General features: G+C 42.1%; 1 protein-coding gene across 7 annotated transcripts in view; it reads right to left on the bottom strand.

Moving 5' to 3' along the window:
* Positions 1 to 2804: 2804 nt before the first annotated feature.
* LOC121936076 (integrator complex subunit 6-like) overlaps positions 2805 to 23958 on the bottom strand; it is a 31556-nt gene continuing 10402 nt past the window's right edge. For 2 of the 7 annotated variants that reach the window (XM_042477860.1, XM_042477863.1), the window contains 16 exons: positions 23000 to 23149; positions 22447 to 22536; positions 21442 to 21625; positions 19702 to 19830; positions 19403 to 19566; positions 18806 to 18958; positions 16333 to 16465; positions 13458 to 13552; positions 12637 to 12747; positions 9526 to 9741; positions 9287 to 9410; positions 8674 to 8816; positions 8291 to 8522; positions 5346 to 5735; positions 4726 to 4819; positions 2805 to 4071 (listed from right to left, as the gene is read on the bottom strand). In XM_042477860.1, coding sequence (XP_042333794.1) covers positions 3972 to 4071; positions 4726 to 4819; positions 5346 to 5735; positions 8291 to 8522; positions 8674 to 8816; positions 9287 to 9410; positions 9526 to 9741; positions 12637 to 12747; positions 13458 to 13552; positions 16333 to 16465; positions 18806 to 18958; positions 19403 to 19566; positions 19702 to 19830; positions 21442 to 21625; positions 22447 to 22536; positions 23000 to 23149 — 2508 coding nt within the window. In that variant the 3' untranslated portion in view covers positions 2805 to 3971. Of the gene's footprint in view, positions 4072 to 4725; positions 4820 to 5345; positions 5736 to 8290; positions 8523 to 8673; positions 8817 to 9286; positions 9411 to 9525; positions 9742 to 12636; positions 12748 to 13457; positions 13553 to 16072; positions 16153 to 16332; positions 16466 to 18725; positions 18959 to 19402; positions 19567 to 19701; positions 19831 to 21441; positions 21626 to 22446; positions 22537 to 22999; positions 23150 to 23958 lie in introns of those variants that run through there. The other 5 variants (XR_006104917.1, XM_042477862.1, XM_042477861.1 and 2 more) reach the window with 5 other exon arrangements.

The raw sequence follows: 23958 nt of genomic DNA, 5'->3' as shown, positions 1-23958 counted from the left end.
ATGCTCACAAAAATCCCAGTCTTAAGACCAAAGGTGACAAACTGCCAGGTGGCCTTAAGCGCTCAGTGCAGCCACTTGCTAATACATAACGCTACATAGCTTTGGGGAACATTCAAAGACACACTTAACTTTCCTGTACCTATGAATACAATGCCACTCATCCCTCATATTGGTGTAATTTACTGGGACACCCGTTTGGCACAGCAGTTGAGAAGTTAATTTCAAAATGGCCCATTTGCTGGCCAGCTAAATATGTGCCTTCAAGTCACCTGTCAACTTATGGCCACCTCAAGTCCAAAAAGAAATTCTTGTGGAACACCAAGTCAGGGATAGACACTTATCAAGAGAGTGTTAAATTAAAATGAATACTCTTCAGTTACCCATGTATGCGGAAAAGGATAATTATGTGTCTTGACTGCGTCGCCTGTAATAACTTCATTCTCTACTTTTCTCCCTGGAGATATCTTGAGGACAAAGCACCACATCTGAAGACTATACCTCAGTGCAGGAAAACAAGAGAAACTGCCGAGATCATTAGGGCCGAGTTTTATTTTTGGAACTCACTGGGGTACTTCTATACAAGTTTCTTCTACTATGCATAAAGGGAATGCTTTTTACCCAATTCATTAGGAACGCCTTTCGTATACAGCAGCTAAGTGTTCTGCTCGCAGTCACAGAATAATTCCCAATACACAAATAGCCAAATCAATGCAGCGTGTTCCAGCAGATTTAAATGCAAAACCTGTCATCCAAGAATATTTGAGCTGCAGGGACACACTGCAACTTATCAGATGGCAGGGGAAGTTAAAATCATTCAAAGCTTGTGTTCTCTGTCCCTTGAAGGTTCTAGGCCTCATGATTAAAGACATACATTTGGGAGCATTCTCCCACTAGGAAAATGGTATCAGCCTTTTGTGCCGCAGGGATAGGAACTGTATAGCCATCTAGATGTTGCTGAACTGCAATTCCCAGCATTCCCTACCATTGGCTTTAATGGCAAGAGCTAATGGGGGCTGCAATCCAGCAGTATGTAGAAGGCCATATAATTGCCCCTTGGGGGCAAGTGCTCAAACAGCACTGAAAAATGTCAAGTTTGGAATCTACACTCTTCATCTTACTTTACTCTTCAGTTTTACTTTCACATACTGCTTTTTTCTATTGCCAATATGTCAGAAGAAAAGAAGGAACCAATGCTGTAGGGCAGGGGTAGGCAACCTGCGGCCCACGGGCCGGATGCGGCCCGACAAGGCCTTGGGACCAGCCCCAGCCCAGTCCTGCCGCCGATTGCCGCCAGGGCCTTTGGCCTCTCGCGCGCAAAGGCAATTGTCTATAGAAGCCTCAGAAACATGCATTTATATTAACATTTTTTAAAAAATCAGCAATTTTTTTCGTGTGTCCTCCACTTTTTAAAAAAAGTGTCCATCATTTGAAAATTTTGTCCTACATTTGTCCCAGTTTATTTATTTATTTAATTTTTTTTTTAAAGAAAGTATTTATTTATTTTTTTGGCTTCGGCCCCCCAGTTGTCTGAGGGACAGCAACCCGGCCCCCGGCTCAAAATGGTTGCCTACCCCTGCTGTAGGGTGATGGTTCCTGGTCCTCCAGATGTTTTGGACTTCAGCTCCCAGAATTCCTGATTGTTGGCCAAGCTGGCTGGGGCTTCTGGGAGTTGAAGTCCAAAACATCCAGAGGACCAAAGTTTGGAAACCACTGTTGTAGAGCAGCATGAGCTGGAATAAACATAAGGATAACTGAGATGCACAGCACTATTTCACAGTTTTGGCATCTCAGTGCCTTCTTTTGCCTTTGGAGTTGTTGCTGCCATCAAACCAGCCCAGGCAACACTTGCAATCTAAAGCTGATCAACGAAGTCAGAGTCATTCAGCATAAGTTCTTCCTCAAAGCATTGGATCCAAGTTCTTTCTCTGCATCAAGACACACCTGTCAGAAAGCTGCCTATCCGAAATAAATGGACTTTCATGGCTATGTTGTACCAAGTGCACAAGTACACATTCTGTGCAACTGCAAAAAGCCTCCTCAAAAATCATTAACCACCAACCCACAGCTGAACTACACAAGAGGAGCAACTGCACAGCCATAGCTCAGGATCTCTTGCCACAATCCCAACACTGCCACTACAAGGAAGCACACCTAAGAGACTGTTTCCCCTCTGAGTGAGAAAGAGCTTCAAGAGCTCTTTCTTTGTGGTCCTTTTAATCCTCCAGCTGCAGAGAACATTTTCTGCCTAAGAACGCCTACACCTCATTGCAAGCATCAGCTGGAGCGATCTGCTTCTCTTTTTCACCAGTTCCGACTCTCGTTTCCAACAGCAGAAAGAAAGAAACTTCCTTCAACAACAGACAAATAAGCTGCAAAGTAAACAAGTGCCAAAGCTGGCTGAAGAACTTCAATGTTACAGCATGAATGGAACTGAAATGGAGAAGCTCCTCTTACTGAAAGAGACCAAGTCACCTGCATAGCCTCACCACAGAAAGAGAAAAAAGGATGTGCCAATGACCAAGTAACATACTGCGGAGTCAGATGGAAGCTATCTGGATTTTTAAAGAAGTGTGGGGTGGAAGATCACAGATGAATTATCTAAAAATGAACTGGAAGGGGTGCGATAACAGTGAACATGCCCAATCAGTTCGATCTTGTCTCTTTTGAACAAAGGAGAGATAAGATTAGCATTGCAGTCAGAGTTCCCATCTTCAGTGTTATTGTTTTGCTCTGAACCCATAGATAAGTGGGATAGCCAGACCTACTTTAGCAGAACTCCATTCAGATTACGCACTTCTTAGAAAAATCATAAAATGTTCTTTTTATTATGTACAAGTGCTCAAAAAAAATCTCTCATATACATGTTTATATATATATAATATATATATATATATATATATGTACACACACGCACGCAAGCACACACAGTTTTGATATATCAAAGTAAGGATCTGGTAAACAACACTGTCCAAAATAATCTCCTCTCATATGAACATTTAAAAAGTAAAATATATATAGATATAGATATATAGAGATATATAGACTAGGGAAGGAAAGGGAGTTGTGTTCTTTCAGTGTTTTGTTTTTTAATTTTTATTGCACCCAAAGTTTCCTTTAAGCGCTTCCAAAGCCAAGTCCACGTGAAGAGTCTCCGTCCTCCTCACAAGATGAAAGAGAACTGAAGTCTGGACCTGGGGGAGCCTCGGGCGCGCTTTTCATAATGTCTGCAGACAAAAGAGAAGAGAGGCTGAGGTAGGTTGCTTAGTGGCTACCACCGACAGTAGTCACGGGGCTCTCGACAGCTTTCCTCAACCCAGTTTTAGCAGCTCCTTTTAACTTTCAAAATTCAATTTACCCTGAAAACTTGTGCCTGGATCGGCTAGCAGTTCTTGGGGAGTTTGGACCTTCAGGTCTATAGCGACAACATGCACTACAACCACAGAGGGATTTCTCTTTTCTCCCTCTCCTCCTTTTTTTTTTAAGGTCAAAGGATCATTCCAACACAAGTGCAGATAAAGCGTGTGCCATCCTGTCTTTGAAAGATTCGACCCGCTGCCTAAAGCAGCAGCATTGTGGCTTTTTTTTTGTTTTTTTAAAGTGTCTTAGAACAAAGGTTCAAGTGAGTTAAATTTTCATCACCTGCAGGAGGGCAGCACTGGGTATTTGTCTTCGGCCCATTGAGCGGATCAGGCCCTCCAAAGTAGAGCAGGGAGGGAGGAAGCCACGCCTTCTGCAGCAAATCCATCGAGGTCACAGCCCGGTCTCCGGCGAAAGAGGTTCGCAAACGTAAAAACTCCACCCTTCCTCTTCTTCTCCTTTCTCTCCTTCCTCTTCATCTTCTTAGACTCCAACAGAAAAACAGCCTGGCTGCCAGGGTGGCAGGGGTCGCTGCCGCCATGTCCTCTTCCGCTCCTCTGCGACACAGCTGACGTGTTCTCCCTGGCCCGTGCATGCGTCTTCTTGGCACACTATTATCTACTGTTGACATGATTAACTCTGTTGGGCAGGCTGCTGAACTCTATTTCCTCTAGAATTCTCTCTAAGTGCTGAATTAAGACCCGTTTTTTAAACCTAAGAAAAAGAGGGGAGGGGAGGAGTTTAATGTGGGTTTTGCTCTCATCTTCAGCTTCTCCCCCTGAAACACCCCAAAGACCTTTGCCTTGCAATGTATCAGGGGTGACAATTGTGCCAGGGTTTAGGGGCCAACGTCTCCTCCAACAGCACACAGAAATGCCTCCCTTTTTTGGCTGTATTGGCCAAAAGGGCAACCAGAAGTGATGTTGTGTCACTTCCTGTCTCCATTTTGACTGGAATACAGCTGAAAGGGGGAATTCAGGGTATGTGTTGAGCGTTTATTATTCAATGGGGGCTGACACACTTGTCAGAAAAAACTGCATCCCAGGAAGTGGGGGAAGAGAATGCAAATAGCTTTGGGGTCTGCCTACGATCACACTTTCCCAACCCCTGCGACATACAGCGCAACTGTATTGATAGCCCCATCCCTCTGGGTTTTCATCAGAACTGCCCACTGGCTTTTCCACATTGCTAAAGACTTCAATCAACCAGGCAAAAGCTTTACCCAAGGCCCAGGGCTTGGAGACAAGACCAAATGAGCATAACCCAGCTGGGTCACAAATGTTTGCAAGCATGTTTAAGCAACACACGGGCTGCCATCTGAACAAATACTTTGGTATGAAGTTTGCAGAATGCTGTCTTGATACAAACCTTGCTGCCTCTTTGATAGCAAATTCAATGAAATACTTTTGAACTGCAGCAGGGCCTTGCACTTCTTCGAGCAGGGAGAAGATTTTTTCATAATCTACAATTTCATAAACACAAGATGAAAATGTGAGATTCTGGTAATGCTAGCAAGGCTATATATACATACACGCACACACACACACACAGTTAACCTCTTAACGTGACGTCTAAGTAAGACCAGGCCTGATTAATACTATGTTGGGACAGAGAACTATCACAAGCCTCCAGATAGTGATGGATGGTGCTGCCTCACTTACATCTGTTTATGAATAGTCTCTAAAATCAATGGATCAACTGCTGCCCATTTCAAGAAAGGAGCAAATTCTAGAAGACCCTGGTTAAAGCTGCCACAATGAATCCCAACTTTGCTTCAAAGTGAATTTATATCCAAGCGTAGTCATATTGGCCATATAACAAAGTACAATAACTTCCAATATCTTTATCGGGCCAACCAAAATATACAAAATGAATTCTGGTTGGCCCAACAAAGGTATCACTGTTTTGTGGATTTAGGATGTTACTGTATTTCAAAGCGAATTAGGGAGAGAACAAGTGAGTGACTTTTGCCATCTTTCGATACTTACTTCTCCCAGGCTTGCGGACCTCCTTCATAACTTTAATTTTGATAACTTCGTTGTTCCCTTCAAACATACTGGGTGTTATTTTCACTGAGTTTGGTACGGTTCCTGACGGTGGCTCTGAGATTAGCTTTTGGTCCTCTGAAGACACGCTGTAGTTCACAGGTCCCCGAACAAGGGAATTAGTAAGGGGTCTGTGGTCTAGTCCGTCTTCCCCAATGCAGTTCAGCTCACTGGTCAGCGAATCCACGTCATTTGGCAGGTCATCATCCATCACAGCAGAAGGGGGCATTGGAACCAGATGTGTCAGCAGCCCATCTCCCTGTTTGTCAAGAGACTGAAAGTTTTCCACCTTCTTGTCACCATTGCCATCTTGGACCATATTGCTATTTGTTTCTGTAAAAAAAAGAAAGAAAGGTTTATATTTAAGAGGTTCAAAAAAGCAGAAGTGCATTGTAGAAGTAAAGATGCTCAAGCTTAGCCTCCAAGTGCTGAAAGTTTTGTGTTTTTGGTGTCTTCGAAGGGCTCTGAGTCTGACATATTGTAACTCTATCCTAGGGTTTTCACAGCAAGATTTCTTCCTAGGAAGCTTGCCATTACCTTCCTCTTAAGTCTGACACAGTGAGACTTGTCCAAGGTCATCCAATGGTTTTTTGTTGTTTGTTTGTTGTTGTGTATCTTCACGTCATTTCTGACTAATGGTGATCCTAAGCCAAATCTATCATAGTGTTTTCCGGGGCTGAGTGTGTGTGACTTGCCCAAGTCACCCAGTGGTGTTTCCATGGCAGAGCAGAGAATCAAATCCTGGTCTCCATGATGCTCAAACCACTACATCACACTAGCTCTCCTAGACTGTGGGTACCTTGGGGAAAACAAGTGAAAATTCTGCCTCCCCAACAACCAAAAAGCAGTATGTTGTCTGTTTTATTGAATCATTTCCTGTATTGCTATGTATTTTATATGTATTATCTTACTAGACAGGCCCCTTCCCCACCACCACTCCCTTCTCCTTCTGTGTCGTGTCTTTTTAGATTGTAAAGCCTGACGGCAGGGAACCGTCCAATTAAAAAGATTGTTGTACAGCGCTGTGTAAATAAATAATAATAATAATAATAATAATATTTTGACAGTAAAAAAAGGTAGCATCTACGAACAAAACAGACTAGGCTATTGTTAAATACCATCTCAATAAAGGACACTTTGGCTCGTTACAAATAGGCGTAATAGTACGGACTGGGTCCGTACTAGGGTTAGAAAGGGGCATCACTTCTTGACACCCCTAACCCTTGTATGGACCCAGTCCATACAAAATGGCGGCGCCCTATACAGATGGACGGCACCATGATGTCACTACCGCGCCACCTCCAAACGAGACGGCACGGTTGTGACATCATCACGCTGCGCGAGGGCGCCTAGAGCGCCCTTTCCGCAGCACAAGGAGCTCCAAAATGGAGCTCCTTCTGCGGTTTGCATCCCTGGCACAGCCTTTAGACGGCTGCACCAGCGACACAATGGAGAAAGGGGCCGAGCAGCCCCTTTCTCCTCCTCCTTGCCATTATTGGGTGTCCTTGGGGCATGAAGCCCCAAGGACACCTCTTTCCAGGCCGCGGGGAAGCGGCCTTTTGCCACTTCCCCACGGCCTGGAAAGCGGCGGATCGGGGCTTCAGAAGCTGCCGTTCTGGCAGCTGAGGCCCCGATCCGGTGGGGAAAAGGCCGGTTACAGGCCACCCCAAACAGGTGGTCTGTAACCCGCCACTGAGTTCAACCTCAGAGACATTCTGATGTTGGATTACCAAACTTCTGCTGGGTGTTTCAATCCCTGCATGGCCTAGGGTCAGGGTCACTGCTCCCATATAAGCCTATCCAGTTGTTCTTGGCAACACAGCTGGATAACAAAGATAGGGTCTCTTGTTAATAATGGAAGTCCAAGAGCTCATCCGGTGCCAAATCAGATGGCTTTTAAAAAGTACATGAAGATTACATCTGTCCTAGACTTTCCATGCCCTTTAATATTTATATTGCTTAAGATACTGTCCTCAGTGTTGCTTCATTTATTTGTTTTAAGTGATCCTTTAAATTGCCCTGAACTTTAAATTGAAACTTAGGGTGGAAACATTTTAAAATAAATAAATATTGATAAAGGTGATGGACGTTTCCTCCAGGGTTCAATCCCAGAGCCAACTTGAAAACTTCCCATGTTGAAATCGGATAGAATTACGCTAAGCCACAATGACAGTTCAGTTCAAAGCAAAACTCTGCATACAGTAGAATTCACAAGTCATTCCGCTGTTATAAAAGACCAGTATCACCTAGGTTTAGCAATTGCAAGCATGTAAACACATCCTACACAGATACAGGATATAGTCACATGGACTAGTTGGCATCTACTCAGTATGATTCATCTTCTGCAAATAATTTTTGAAGCATTCAGAAAAGCAGGACAGAAGACAAATTTTAAGCATTCAGAAAGGGAGGACACAGTCTGAGAAAACTTATCAAAAGGAAAGGTTTGAGAAAATGGGCATAATTGTTTTTCTGAGCTACTGAAAGGAAGAAATTATGAGGCCAACATCTTGCAGGGATGACATAAAAGGAGAAATTGTGCTCAACAATAAGTCCAAGGGTGTTGTATGGCTAGATAAAACATAGTTCTGCATGTTCAACTATTATCCTATACTGTGTCATACATAAGCCTATGGCTTATGGGCCCTCCTGAAAACATAGCTTGCCCACATGTAACCAAGAAACATGTCTTATACTTCTTTCTGTACTCGCCTGCCATCTACATGCCCAGTCACAACCACATATTTCCTATCAAGTTAGGCATGGAAGAAAGGACCCTGACAAACACAGGCAAATAATCCAGGGACAATTTAACAGAGAAAAGTGAAGAGTAAAGGAAAGAGATTGGAAACCAGAGAGACTTCAATTAAGCCATATCTGTAAGTCACCTTTGAAAGCTGGTATGGCTTTAAGACTAGGGTTGGATGGAGACCCTGCAGCAGACGGAGGGCCCTTTCCCCCAACATGATTGGCTACAACCGGGGGTGACTGGGGTCGCCTCAAGAGTGGAGACATGCTACGCCTTCTCTTCAAGGAGGCAGGAGTGTTGGGCTCCCCTGGACGCTTGATTTTGTTCTGAGGACCAGCAACAAATTCATCTGCTTCATCGATCATCATTCCCTAGAGGAGGAAAAGACATTGATTTTACTGATTAAGGAACACAACAGTAAATTGTCTGCACCAGGAAGAGCAATAAAAATAAATTATATGCGTTTCGAGGGGAGGGGAAATAAGGTGCTTTTGCACCAGTCACAGTGGATTTTCTGCCTACCTTCTTATCCTGCTTGAAAGGATTACCAAAAGTATGAAGCCTTTTGGGTTGGTCTGGGTCAATTTCCCGAAGTGGAGAAGGCATCATCTTCAGGTATTCCTGGTAATTTCCCATCTGAGCCACAGGAACACTGTGAAGGCAATCTGGGAGGGAAAAAACCAAAACACTTGTACTATTTCCAGAAAGGTCAACCCTCCCCAAAACCCTCCAAATGCCACAACTTTCTCCATTACAAGACTGCCTCTATCAGTGGCAAAACACACCTCACTGTATTAACTTCATCACAGTTCCCATAATCCCACAGAGCCAGGCTGCTACATGGTGATTCTTTTCCACTTTTCCAAAGCACTGGTCCCTTCATACTTTAAAATGTGGACCATAACATTTGTATATGCCAACAGAAATCACTGTTGGATTTCACATTACAAAAGAGTACCCTTCGTATGTACATGCTAGTCTTGAGAACTGTTTTGTTGTTCTCTCACTTGTAAAGTTCCACATGCCGTAACAACAGATTGGCCAGTGGTCTGTTTTTATCTTGCTCCCCTCCAGCTAAAATTGACCAAACCAGAGCACCCCCCCCCCTTCCATCACTCCAGGGGGGAACACTTACCTTCATCCTGGCCTAGAATAAGCTTATGTGTTTTCAACAGATTAGTCCTCATTCTGGTCAGCTGGTCTAGAAGGCTGCGTCGAGGAATATCATAAGCATTCCTGTATGCTTGTGGCTTCAGATCCTGATTTTGGGCAAGAATGGAGTTTTAGTTACCTATCCCTTTCTGACCCTCACCAAATTGGAAAACACAAATCAAGCTTTTTTGCTTTTCCATGGTACAACATTTACCAATTTACCTTGTTCAAGAGTCCTATGTGGAATCCAGCAAACTCCTTCACGCTCATGTCAGGCAGCCTCAGCAGAGATTCCCCGGAGATCCCTTGAAGGAGCTGTTTGAAATCCCTGCTCTGGATCAAGGAGAGGCCACTGGAGTGATTTTTCACTTTAATACCCGTCTCTTGTGGTGGTTTCTTACCCACAGATGCTATTATCCGCTCTGACTCAGTTTTCGTCTACAATAAAACGATACGGCACATTAAGGGATGTGAATGGTACCACAGTTATTTCTAATATAAAGCAAGTTCCAACTACATCAAAGGACAGCCAAAGCTTCTCTCTTCTTAATGTCAAGAGAAATTAAGAACTGCTTCTAAGAAACATCCTCAAAGATTCAAGGTACAGTATATAGCTAAAACACTATCACAATAATTTGATAGATTGTGCAAGCTTTCAAAGTTACACAAGGCGTTTTCATAAGTGGCCTTGAAATTGCCTTTTAATCCAAACTTATTATGCCTGAAAGCTGTTAAAAAGTTGCAAAAAGCAACATTAGTAATTTCTGTAAATGTAGTTTTAGTCACAAGACAGATCTCCCATCCCTCCTCTTTATCTGCTATCAGTCATACCTGGAGAATGTTCCATGAAAGGATATGAGCAACCTAAAAGCTTGCATATATAGTATTTTAAAAGCAGTTAGCTCAACAGAAGTTACTATGGTGTGAACAGATTAAAGACTTGTGCAGCCAGGGTACAACGAACAGTGGAACAAGTTCTGTGCACTAGCAATTATGAAACTCAATACTGTATTTCAGAGATGTTTGTAGCACGAAGTCTTCAAAGAACACACACACACAATGGGTCTCTTCCTTTGTTTGTGTGCCCCCACTGTATGGCAAATCTATTCTAAGAACACTGGCTAAAAGAACTTGGCAAGAGGAAGGCTTCCTCTGTTTTAAAAAAATTACTTAAAATTAAGAAATACTTATTTCTGCAAGTTAGAACTCTTGACTTCTGCACAATCAGTAATGCATCATCCCACTAGAACTCTTTAAAGAATTAACTTTAAAGTGCTGCTCTAAAAATGAACACATACCCTGCCTGAAACATTTCATATACTATGCATTAAAACATAGATGATGTTCTGTTAATCTCAAACAAGAGCAATAGGGGCGGGATACAGACAGCCCAAAAATGGAGGCAGTCTGCCGCTGCCTCCATTTCTGCCAGCAGGAAGCCTCAGCTGCCAAACAGCGAGGCTTCCCGGTGACGGAAAAATTACATTTTTTACATCGTGCTTGCAACGCCCGAGTGCGCATATGATGCACTCGTGACACCGCAAGCGCGACAGGAAGTGCGGATGCTATGCGTCTGTCACGTCAAAATGGTGGCACCATGTGTACAGGGCACCGCCATTTTGATGCCCCCATCACGTGCTAGGGGTGAGGCCAATATGGATGGTGCGTCCTCAGCCAACCTCTAGCACATGATGGGGGCCAGTGTGTACAGCACCAGTTAAAACAATTTAAGTCCCCACCACCACTACCAATATTAGAGCAGCTATCTCAAGGCGCTCTGATGGAATCATTCCATTATAAGGTCTCACCGAAAATCAGTGAGTCATGCACACGTAAGTCCCTGATATTTAAACCTGACTTACACATGCAAATTCTAAACTTATATTTGTACAGCTGTAAGCCCTTCACTGTTCTATTAGATCCTCTTTGCTCAAGTGCTTCAGTCTCTTTTTCCTTGTGGGGAACACTTTACTTTTCTAAAGCTCTGGCGTATCACATTATCCAGTTGATAAAAGCAATTTCTTCTAGTTATGCAAAAGAGCAAACGGTGGGGATTGCATATATTCCTGCATGAGGACATAAAACAAGCCCACTCCTTTTGTGGTCCATGTTTAAATCCACTACCAATGAAGAGAAGACAGAATACAGAAAAGGATGCACAAGCAGGGCCAAATTTTTCAAATTTATTGCCCACAGAACAATAAAGGCAGGTAATTCCAAATTATCCTTAAAAGTGCAATTCCCATCTAATAGTTGTATTCCGCCCTACAAAACCTCAAGGAAACCAGAACTGAGGTTATTTCTGCAGTTCCGCACCCAGAGAGGTGAGGATTTGGCCAAGGCAAAAGAATGACCTTTCCTTGTCTTACAAGCTGACAAATAGGCTGGCCAACAGTAGCCTTCCAGATGTTTTTGGTCTACAGCCTCAATGCACCCCAGCCAATGATGATGAATTCTAAGAATTGGAGTTCAAAAACATCTGGAAGGTCACAGCTGCTCAAAATTTTTTATGAAGTTCCTCATAAAAGTGTCTACAGACAGAGGCATGGCTTCCTGCCACCAAGAGCACCAGTCACACAAGCCTGCGATGAAAAAAACAACTTTTCAATATTGTAGCTGTTTTTAATATATATTTGGGTGATGCATTTGGGAAAAAAACGCAATAAAAATTTTGTACCACACACAAGTTCTTTCACAAATTTGATTCTTTTTTATCAATTTAGCTTTGATTAAGTGTGGGAGCAGATGTTCCAGTTTGATTTCTTTTAGTGCTTTTGCACCAATTTTTGTGTTCCATATCAGCAAATTAAAGTGTTTGGAAAAGCCTATTAGAAGACTTTAACCCCTTTTCTTACTCTTTGCAGGGTCGTGTCAGTTAGTGACAGACACATTGCGACACTGAAAAGTCAAAAGCAAGTTGTGAAATGACTACTTGATGGAGAAAACTGGAGGTCATTTTTGGGTTTAGAACACCAAATTCCTATAAAACCAGCATACACTTTTTTTAAAAAAGGTTTTTACAACCCTCAGTTTTGCAGTACTGCGTTTAGTTGCCACTACCTTCAATCGCTGGCAAAATGTACTGAGATGCCCCCTTGGCAACAGAGATTACACAACTAAAACCCAGCAAGCACTGAACAGGTAGCTGGATCATTCTCCTCTCTGGCAGTTTATTCCAGAGCACCCACCACCACTTACAGAAACAGTTTACCTTTCTCAAAAATATGAAAAAAGGACATTCCTTATGCGATTTTATATAACCAGAGTAACACATACTAGGAAAAAAAATCATCATCAATGTACTTCTAATTGCAAAGGTTTTGTCGATACTACCTGTTGGCTGAGTTTTTTAAGGTAAGAGATAACACTGTAACTAAGTCCACAATCTAAATTATCTGATATCAGATTTGGAGCTCCCATCATCCTTAGGGCTTTCTTTAATGGCTATAAGGAAAACAAAATACACAAGAGTAAGAAGAGTATCAATTTTTTTTAAAAAAAAGTTGTTGTCGTTTAAGTTTTTTAAAAAAAGATCTCACAGATCAGTGTACGTGAAGCTAAGGCATAGCAGAGTTGATGCTCCAGCATGCCACGTTTGGAAGCAAGGATTCCAAGTAGAACATCTGGTGGGTTTAGCCAGCTTACAATGGGCATCAGACCAAAGTAATCAGCATGGCACCATGCAACGTGGCACCACCAGCTGTTTCTGCACAAAAGGCAAGAGACTGTGAATGCCGGGATGATGCAAGTCCATACTGTGGCATCTTGCCCAAGCTATGCGGGTTGTTTACACCAGCCCCACCAAACCCACCCAGCTTCCTTTCCCCACCTGTCCCAGCCAGTTACGTTGTTAAACACTGACATCTTTGCAGGTGGAGAGGTGGTGTTAGAAGCCTGCCCATATTACTAGAAGTAGCACAGAAACCAGCAGTTACTTGGCCCAACAAGAAGGAGGTGGGGGAAGACTGGCCTTGGGCTAAATAGCAACTATAGCACCACATTTGTGGAGATACCAGAATGAAATGTTGCAAGCACTAACCCTTCTGGCACAGGAACAATATGGCTTGGAACACAACACACATTAAGATCTGTTCTGCCATAGAGTGCCAGCCACCAATACCATTTAGACCCCTCGAATGGACAGAAATACATACCAGTAAGTAGTATGGAGGCATGGTTTTTATGTAGTTGTCCAAAGCTTGGCGCCACTTCAGATTTGGCTTAAGTTTGTGGACCTTAAAAAAGTCATCTGCAAAGAGAAGAAACAATCAGTCACACACATCAGACCCAACACTGCAGTCAAGTATCCTATCTATATTTCTGGGTAGGTATAAGTATGTGTATGTATGTATAAGATTGTCCCAGAAAAACCTGAGCTCCAAAGGTAGACCCCTCCTTCAGAGTATTTTTTAATCAATCTGATTTGCAATTGCAATAACACATCGATACTCTCCAATCTGGTCTATCCAACTATCACAGAATTTTAATGAAAGGAAGTAGTGTTATTTTGTTTAGATGTTAACTTACTTGAGACTAATTCATTTCTTATTTTCCCTGCATGATACTAAGATCATGAGTGAGGAGAGACAGAGAAGAGGGAAGCGCACTTTCCAAGATCATTTAAATTCGACTCAGCATTTTAAAGTGGACATTTTAGTTACATTCAGATAGCCCCAGATGCTCTTTGGAACATCAGCATTACCAAATTACTCCTAACAGAAGCTGGATGCAAAGCAACTATTCCTCATTCAACATATACCTTGAAGAATCCACAAGTTACTTGGTAGGATGGTTACTTCACCCAAAGGAATCTATGCTCCCTTGGTCTGCGTCCTTCAGCCAAACAATGCTCAAGTATTCTATTGGCCTTTTCTTCCAAACAATATGGTACAGGTTTCACAGTGGATTTCATTGCTCTACATCAATTTGTGAGTTCTGCCACCTTGCGGCAGCAACTCATGTTCCTGTTTTAATGACATCTTAGTTCTCTGGAAGAACTCGACAAAAAATTATTGCAAGCTGCAGCAAACAAGAAATCAAAGGAGTAGCCACACCACTGGCAAAAATAGCTGAATAAACGAGAAAGGCTTCTTTCTTTCTCTGTTTCTTTCTCTTTGCATGTGTGAGGAAAGAATTTTAAATGGTTTGTAGCAAGTGGATACCCCGAAGTTGCCTTTGGACCAAAAAATCAATGTGAGAATGCTTCACTAGAAGAGCACTCATGCTGTCTGAATAGTGCACAAGACGACAAGGGGAATCTACATACTCCTCCCCAGTTCTTCAAATCTTAAAAAGCTATCCTGCACAATTTGGAACGGATAGGGCGCTTGTTCTAAAATGCAAACACCACAGCTGTTTCCAAGATATTATGTTTGCAAATTCTTAACCATTTTGTCCCATGAAAGAAAGTAACGAATGTGGGGTTAAACATATGTCAGGATGATGCCCAAGATGCATACATATAGCCCAGGGTGGGGTTGAATGGATTCCTCCACAGAGACAAGAAATAGCTCAACACACGTGTGCCTCTATTTGTCATTCCTGCATCTGCAAAACAACCCAACTACTGAGCAAACATCTTCTCTGTGACTCATACAGTCTGGAATCTCCACCCTGCTGTTTTAGCACTTTTACTCAGCTGGACTGGAAAACATAAGGGCTTCCAAGGAAAGGGCACAGATACTGAAAAGGGAATCTACCTCACATGTGTTTCCTACCATGAAAACAAAAGGTACCAGGGAAGAAGGAAAAGGCAAAGCTTTTACAGCCTGTACTAAAAAACCCAGCAGGTCCTAATCATCACTTTGAGGTTCATCTACAAGGCAGGTCAATTCTAAAGGAAAAAATTTAGGTGCTGGGGAACAGATGTGGGGTGCACTACTAAATATGGAGTTTATCACCAAAAAAGCAACAATTGGTTTGGGTGCAGCAGAGGAAGATCAGGAATACACTACATTGAAGATACAAGTTGTTGCTGTTGTTGTGTGTGTTCAAGTCATTTCCAACTTATGGTGAAGCTATCACAAGGTTTTCTGGGGCTGAGAGTGTGTGACTCATCCAGTGGGTTTCCATGGCCAAGCAGGCAATCGAACCCTGATCTCCACAGTCATAGTTCAAAACTCAAACCACTAGATAAACCCATTTTAAAAACCCTGATGTGCCTCCTTCCATGAAATTCACGATTCAGAAGCCATACACGATCTTCTATTTAATACATAATAAAGAAGATCTACACAACAGATCCAAACAATATAATCTAAAAAGGAAAAAAAACTACTTTCTGTACACAAAGTATATTGCAATCATTACTGCAGACAACACAAGAACCCTGAAGAGCAGACAATCTGAATGATAGACAAGGAGAAAATAACAACTGTATAATTCTCCCAAAGGCATTCAGTGTCACTCCAGTCAACCCAAGCTTACGTCCAACTGCCAATACACTTTTGGGGGGGAAATGGCCCTTTATTTATTAATTTCTGCTATTTTGCCATGGGAACCAAATTTTTGTTAAAATGATCAAGAGCAGACAGTAAGATCTTTATTTTCCAGCAAAAGATGGGAAGAGTTGGTGAGAACTCCCAAACCGTATCAAGGTTCTAGTCCTTTGTGGGTTTCCATCTCCCCCACACACCCCTTATATTGTGACCCCAAACTCTCAGAACAAACAAAAGCAAAAGCAAAAAAAGACAGGGGCCACACAAGGTGCTGCAAGAATATGCAAACACCACATCCTGAAAGAGGGAAAAGAATGGAGGTTGAACCTTACTCCAATTAAGGAAGAAGCTACGAGTCTAGGAGGTGAGCAGCATCAAACATGCACTGGCAGCAGGTGGCTCTCCTCCTCTGCTGCAGAGAGAAAAAGGGAGAGTGGGTGTAAAAATCCTCTTCTCCCAACGTAGCAGTCTGTAACACTCTCTGGTCTCCCATTCCGTTTAAGAAAATGGCTGGCAAAACAAACATCACGGACAATACAGAGACAGACAGACTACCTTCCTAGCCGGCAGTGCAACACTCTGCACTACTCACCTAGCAGAGGAAGCAAAACAGGGTAGTTGTAAGGCATCACAAACAGATTGACACATGTGAGGGTGGTGCTGGCCTTCAAGTACCCAAAGGGATGACCCAGCTCGCTATATTTTCCACTGCTGCTTACAAACACCTAGGAAGAAAACGGGGAACAGTAAGATGTTTGCGCACCAAAACCCTACTTGGCGTCCAATGTACTTTTAAAGCCCAATGACTGCAGCCTCTTCATCAAAATTGGTGCATACTGGTTGTTTTTGTAAGAGAAAAGCTGTGCAATGAGCATCTGCTCTTTGTCTTGTAAGCACAGGGGGATACATCATGTGCAATTTACCTTCTGGGACAGCTAAACATATGGTGCCACAGTAGTTTATCATTGTTTGTCAGATGTGACTGAAAACTGTTTATTATTTAAAACACTTGTGGTTCTTGCTTTTTTTAATTGGTATTGTTTTCATTTTGTATTGTTTAAAGTATAAATATATATTTTGAAAGACAATTTGGAACAGCTTGCCTCCAAAAAGCAGCCTACAGATGTGTCAAATAAATAAACTCACACGGAAGCATTACCTTCATCTTTGAACAAGGCTGCCAAATCACAGAGCTGGAATCAACGCTTCAAAAATGACCCTACTGGCAATAAAATTACCTTCCGAGTGCTGAAGGGGCTTTTAATGGTTGGGTTTTTTTAAAATAACATATTTGAAATAAAGTTTTACATTTGTTTTTACCTCTCAACTATGTTGCGAGCATTTTTTAAAATGATTACTGTTAGCATTGTTAGTGCAAGAAAGTAGGGTATCAATTTTCATTATTATGATTGATGATATCATCATCCTGTCAGTCAAGATTTACATGCCTGAGAACAGCAGAGTTGAACTTCTAGCTGCCATCACTCAGTGCTCATCTGAAGCAAGCTGTTGAGTTTACAACCTCCCTCTCTTTCTCTGTCATTGGTACAGGTAAGAGACCCATTGTCCTAATCTGATGGCAAAGAACCACCCAAACATAAGTGGCTAGCCAGTCAATGGTAACAACCAATTTACCTAATGAAAAACAGGGATGGTGGAAAGGTTGACACCATCTCAGAGTAATACCTGGTGTCAGAGGTGGAGTAGAAGCAGCCACAAAATCAAGCAATGCTTGATTTTTAAATGTGAGTAGGTCAAAACGTGACACAGGACTCAAAATGGAAAGAGGAAAGGGGTCTGCATTACCACATTGACTCAACAAGAGTATGAACTAAGACGCATGCAGGAGCAGAACAGAGAGTGGCAGTCCAATGCCAAATCTCAGCACTGCCCAGCAATACTTGCAAGAAGGCCACCATGGGGCCATCAAGGCCTATGAAACTTGACCATTCAGTTCTACCAGAATTTAGTTAGTTAGAACTAAGTTTAAAAACCCATCTCCATCCCTTGTTCAGTGGCCTCAAATACTTCATGTATACAAATGTTAACAGCCAGCTCTGGAAAACTGGAGAAGGCTAGGCTAGAAAACAGACTATGCAGATATCAAGGCTACGCAGATATCAGTGCCAGCTCATCTGATGTCCTTTTAAAGGAACTAGGAAAACATCTTTGAGTCTAATCCACTTCCAATTCAAGTCAATAGCAGATGAATTAATAACTGTGTGTAGAATTGTCTAGAAGCCTATATTTTAAATATAATTCAACATTTTTAATTTATCCTGTAAATATCCTAAGAGATTCTATAAAAGACTGAAGGAGAGTCATTCGCTAACTACTTCTCCTCCAAGAAGTTTAGTAAGCATTACTGCTTTGGGGGAAAGTGCTGAAACTGATTATCAAAGGGAGAAGGTGATTTACATTCACATCCTTATTAATTAGCTCTCATAAAGTATTTGCTTGCAAGAAGAAAGACCAATCCTAGCTGACTAGCAGCAGGTGGAGAAGAGCTTTATTTCAATAGTGGGTACAGACAAGGGCTTTCCCTTCTCTAACAGACTGCATGTTTTTACACTGGACATTGAGGAGAAACTGAGCATTTTATTGAAAGTACCTTACAGAATTCCACCTGTATGCAGCTGCTGGTCACCTACAGCTACCAGTTTAAATACATTTTAAATACTAGGATGATTGTATCACACAAAAACTGAAAATTCAGAAATGACTTATGGATGGGTATCTGACCAATCTAGCCCATTAGCAGTTCATTCTAGATAACTGCAATTACAAGAATAGGAACGGGTCTTTCCGAACTACCTTTGACTAGAATGCCAGTGAGCGTGAATGACTGTGACATCTTTTACAAACAAAACATGGGCTTTATCCACTGAGCTATGGCCTCAATTCTAGGGAGAGAAAAACAGACTTGTCTAAGGCATCTCATTGAATATCTCATCACTTCTGTCATCTCCAACCCCATCTACATACCAACAATACTTCCTTGTTCTGCCCTACAAGTCTGCCCAGCACTGTCTTGGAATCCATGCAATGGGGTTTCCATCATATACCTGCCAGCACACATGAGGTGACTTTCGCTCCAAGATGTACTGTGTTAAAGGTGATGGCTCAAGCTCATACTTGTCAAACGGAAGCTTATCGATCACCATGGGCTCACAATCCATGCAGGAGAACCTCACCACCGGATGGGCTGTGCGAGGAGGCTTGAAAGAAGAAAAAGGGACACTATCAGAACCAATTTTAGAGGGGACAGAAAAATGACCACCTGATTTGAGTTCAACCCCAGATGCCTATAATCAGTGAACAATGAAACTGTGACATTTCAACATGTGACAGGTGTCACCCGCAAAACCTTTCACTAAGACTCTTGGAAGCCTCCATAAGCAGTTGTAAAGAAGGAGCATGCTACTGTGCCTTAAGAACTATGACACTTTTCTTAAGTGTTCAAAACACTTCACACATCATTTGGAATGAAATCATCTGGAATGTTAGTCCATATTATCCCCATGGGGGAAGATTATGGATGCATCTGGGAATCTCAGTGATTTCCATGGTGAACTGATATTTGAATTGGGACTTTTAACTCCAAAATAGCTTTCATTTTGTTATCTCAGCTTAAGACTGTGTACTTCTGGCATGCTACCTACCAGGGTTGGCGAATTTTGATCAGGCCAAAAAGATTCTGGAATTGGCCAGTGTCCAACAGGAACTCCTGTTTTAGGGTTTGGCCGCACATAGATAAGTTTATGACAGCTGTGCCAAGGCTGAGAACCAAAAGAGCTGACTGGCCTTGTGGTGTCAACAAGTCCATCTAAAATGAAAGAAGAGAACAATAAAGACCATGGTATGTTATGTTAGCTCCCCAATACTACTTTTCCAAACACTATTTATGGCTATTATCTGAAAAGTCATTTTAAATAAGTTTACAGTAAAGAGTTTACTGTACCTTCCCCAATGTAGGGTGGGTCTGGTCCTGATTTTTCAAAATTAATGACAACACCACTTTGAACTTTCTGAGCTAGCGATTCTAAACACTGGTTCAACATTCTTTGTGTTCGAACACAATATGAGCGTCCTACAGTGGAAAAGAGAGAAAAGAACAAGTTTTGAAGGCAAGCTTATGTAATTACCAGAAATGCACACTTTAAAATTACACACTCATGTCAAGGGTAACAAGTGTGAGGACAAATGCTTTAAAAAGTGCTCAGTGAAGGTAGTAACACTTGCAAATACTGCAGAAGGATTACACCTAAAGCAACCTTTTCCCCCTAGGAGTTCACATTCTGGAAGGAGACCTATACAAAAAGGCAACAATTTCATTGCGTAGGAAGTACAATCATTGGCAATTAAGTGTTTCTCATTTCAGATATACAAAGAATATTTAGTTCCACATGGATGGACAAAAGAGAAGCTAAATTCTTCCTGCTTAATTTCTCCATGAGGCTAAGAACAGCTACTGAGCACATAAGGTCACATCTTTTTCAATAAGTAATGACTGTGAGGTGGCTCTCTTTAATTGTGCCTCAGAATAAAACTAGCATTTATTATTACAGTATTATTATTAACCTTTATTTATATAGCGCTGTAAATTTACACAGCGCTGTACATACAATCTTTTAGTTAGACAGTTCCCTGCCCTCAGGCTTACAATCTAAGACACGACACAAAAGGAGAAGGGAGTGGTGGTGGGGAATGGGATCAGGTCCAGCAGTTCTTCTCCACCTCCGAGGCCTGGACCAAGGCAGATGGACTGGAGGAAGGGCTTGGCTTCTTAATGGATGCTTAAAAGGAGGCTTCCTGGGTCAGAGAGGGGCTCACCTCTGGGAATGCTTCTCTAAACAATACAGTCTTTAACTCAGTTTTGAAACTGGGTAGAGAAGTGATGAGGTGTGCATGTGGGGGAAGAAGGTTCCAGGAGTAAGGGGCAGCAAGCGAGAAGGGACGAATTCGGGAGGGGGCAGTGGTAGTCTTACACTGTGACAGGAGACCTTGACTACCAGAGCGGAGGGTGCGAGTAAGAATGTAAGGAGAAAGAAGGTCAGATAAGTAAGGAGGGGCTAATCCATGGAGGGCTTTGAAAGTCAATAACAAAAGCTTGTACCAGATGCAGAAGGGGAAGGGGAAAAGAAAACAATGCTTGTGTGAAAACAAGCATGGAACTGAATCACACATTTGCACCATGTTAAAGGGGAGAGGGATGCACAGCACCAGAGCCTCAATGTAACAGCCAAAGTGAGCAGTCTAGAATTGTCATCCTTGAAAAGATAAGACAGGCTTCACAAAGGAGAAAGCCATCGATTTCAAGCATGATGGAGACTTCTGGGCTCATCTAGGCCTTCAACACTGCTTCTGCATCTCCTACCAGACACTTGTATCATTTCAAGACCACTAATCAAGCCCTCAAAGCAAGCAAAGAGCAGGAACCCAACAGCAATGCCTTGCTGAAGCTACAACAGCTTCTCCTTGGAGCTGATCTGCCAGTTTCAAGCAAATCAGTATTTAAGGAAGGAAAGAAAATAGCATACATCTATCTGTTCACAGCCACAGGCGTAGTAGACAGAATATAACATTTATATCTAAACTGAAAATTGAGCAAGATAAAGTTAATCGGTGACATCCCTCTTGGTATTCAAGCAAGAAGATTTAAATTTGCAGACTGAGAAAAAAAATTAAGAGAAGCAGCTACCTCCTGTGACTTCACACATCTGTGTGATAGCAGAGTCATCTGTGGGAACACTTCCAAGCTGTTCTGGTTCCACAGAAGAGGCTCCAGGCAAGCGCAACACAAGGGCAAAGAGCCTTTGATCCCAGCGAAATGGTTCTTTGGTTAGCTCACTACCAGGCAGGGGGGAATTCAGAGGAAGATGAAGCTAAAACAAAAGTGAGAATTATCTAAAGACTTTACTAAAGCAATGTTTAATCTCAAGTCAAAAACGTAGCACACTCCATTTTCCAGTAACATTCCCAACTAACACTGAAGTATCCAGCCACTTAGGACATTAAGGAATATAACATGGGGAAGATGGCAACTGGAGTGGAGATTTATTTTCTACATTGCACTCTGTGGTGCAAAAACTCAGGTGTTAGTTTCAGATACAGTAGTCCATCAAGCTTGCAAGGTCATTCTTTTCAGGGAACAAGATACTGTACATATGCATAGGTTTGCATATTCTTACATACAAAGGTTTCTAGGCCCAATTTCTGCCATCTTGAAGGTCTGGGAAACAACATCTGCCTGATACTCCTAAAAACAGCTATCTGACTACACAAGTGGTTCCCTTACTGGGGCTCTCCAGATGTTTTAGACTTCAACTAAATGGTAAGGCTTTCTCAAAACTTTAGTCCAATGAACATATTTTGGAACCTACAAACAAAAAGCCACCTTGATAAACTAGTGACTTTGGCCCTCCAAATGTTTTGGATTTCTGCTCCCAGAACAGCCAAGCTGGCTGGGGCTTCTGGAAACTGCAGTCGAAAACTCCTGGAGGATCAAAGTTTGAGAATCACTCACATAGAAAATCTGACTCATTATAAAAGGCAACCTTCTATGTTCTCCCAGCCTAACATCTTCATCCATGCAGTTATCTAGAATTTTAAGTCACACCAAGCATTAGAAGTAGCATATTTTTTAACTGCAAACAACTACTTGATGCAACTCTGTTGCATTTTAAAGATCAGCACCATGCCTTACCTCCTCTTGAACACCAGAAGTATTTGTCAGTTTGTTTCCATCTGTGATGGTAATTAAAATAGATGGCTCTAGAAAGAAAGGGTTCCTTCCCTACAGGGGGGAAAGAAAAATATATCCATGTTAACATTTTAACTACAAAAATGTCATTGGGAAATACAGTCATCTCACTGAGAAAAGAAGTAAAAGGGGAGCAAGAAAATCAGGCTTGTGGCATACTGGTTAAAAGAAGCCAGGAGTACTGGGGCAACAGGTTTATGTCTCTGTTCTGGTCTCCTACTTGCCACTAAATCTCCTACACAAAATGATGCAGCAGTACTTTCTTCAAACACAGCTGGAGACAACTAACAGTGGTCATGTTCTAGAGTTGCTGAATCTTTCTTATCTCTCCTGGTTGTCTATAGCTACAGACAGTCAACAGAGACTTAGAAGTTGGAAAGACAAGCATCTCAAGCTTTCTGTATTTGAACATGCACGTTCTCCAAACAGCCTCCTTGTCTTATTTTAAGCATACCAGCAACTACTTTCAACCTATTTGAACAGCAGCATCCATTACCTGCCCATAGTTGTCTATTCCAGACACTAATCTGTTGAGGTTTAGCAGGTCAAACGATGATCTCAGGGCCTGTCCAAGAGTCGTCAATCCTGAAGCTTGCAGATTTTTCAGTTCGTTCATGAAAGTGGCATGATTTTCCTTCCATCCAGCCTATAAAACAGCAAAAAGTCCCATTTACTAATTTTGTTTTCTTTATTTTTTAACAATAATTATACAATTCCAATATGCTGGAAGTGAGAATGGTAGAACGTGGAATTACTTATCCAGGAAAGCACACAGCAGAACCACTGATCAAAAGAGTTTCTGTCCTTAATATTCCTCCCCTCGCTTCCTCACAAAGCAACTTGCCCAATGATTTCTCCTACCCCAACTACTGGCATCTTTTACAGCCCATTCCAATGCATTTAACTGAAGTGCCTTTGAATCACTACTAATCCTTTAGCAGTATTAAGGTAAACTGCTGAATTTCACTAAGCAGAAACATCTGTCAAATAAGCCACCCTATCATCCAACAGCAAACACAGCCCTAGCACAAGATTTTTGTGTTTCTTTTTTCTGAACAGCAGCAGTGGAGCACAACACATCTTTCTCAGGCATTTCCCTTGTGCTAAAAGAGACAAACACTTCCCAGTCACCAAAAATAGTAGCAGAGTCAGTGCAGCCTCTTTCGCCATTTAAGAACCAAAACCTCCTTCATTTTAACACAAACTATTATTCAATTTTAATAGGTTCACTATATAAGAGACCCTCCCCTTCCCCATTCCCTAGGGGAATGATAATCTTTCACCACACCCAGTCTTTTATCAAGGCACAGGTATGACAGCATTTTCCCTTTGTTCAAAGACACTCCCCTCTATGACCAGTGATCATAAAACTGCTTTAAGTTCTCTAGTCTCCAATTTATAGAGAAACTCTGAGCAGCAAAAGCAGTATTTGCTTACAGGTCTAGGAGCAGCTTT

The sequence above is a fragment of the Sceloporus undulatus genome, chromosome 7, assembly GCF_019175285.1.
Source record: "Sceloporus undulatus isolate JIND9_A2432 ecotype Alabama chromosome 7, SceUnd_v1.1, whole genome shotgun sequence".
Lineage (NCBI taxonomy): Eukaryota > Metazoa > Chordata > Lepidosauria > Squamata > Phrynosomatidae > Sceloporus > Sceloporus undulatus.
The sequence above is the reverse complement of the archived record's forward strand: the minus strand, read 5'-3'. Positions and strand labels throughout refer to the sequence as shown.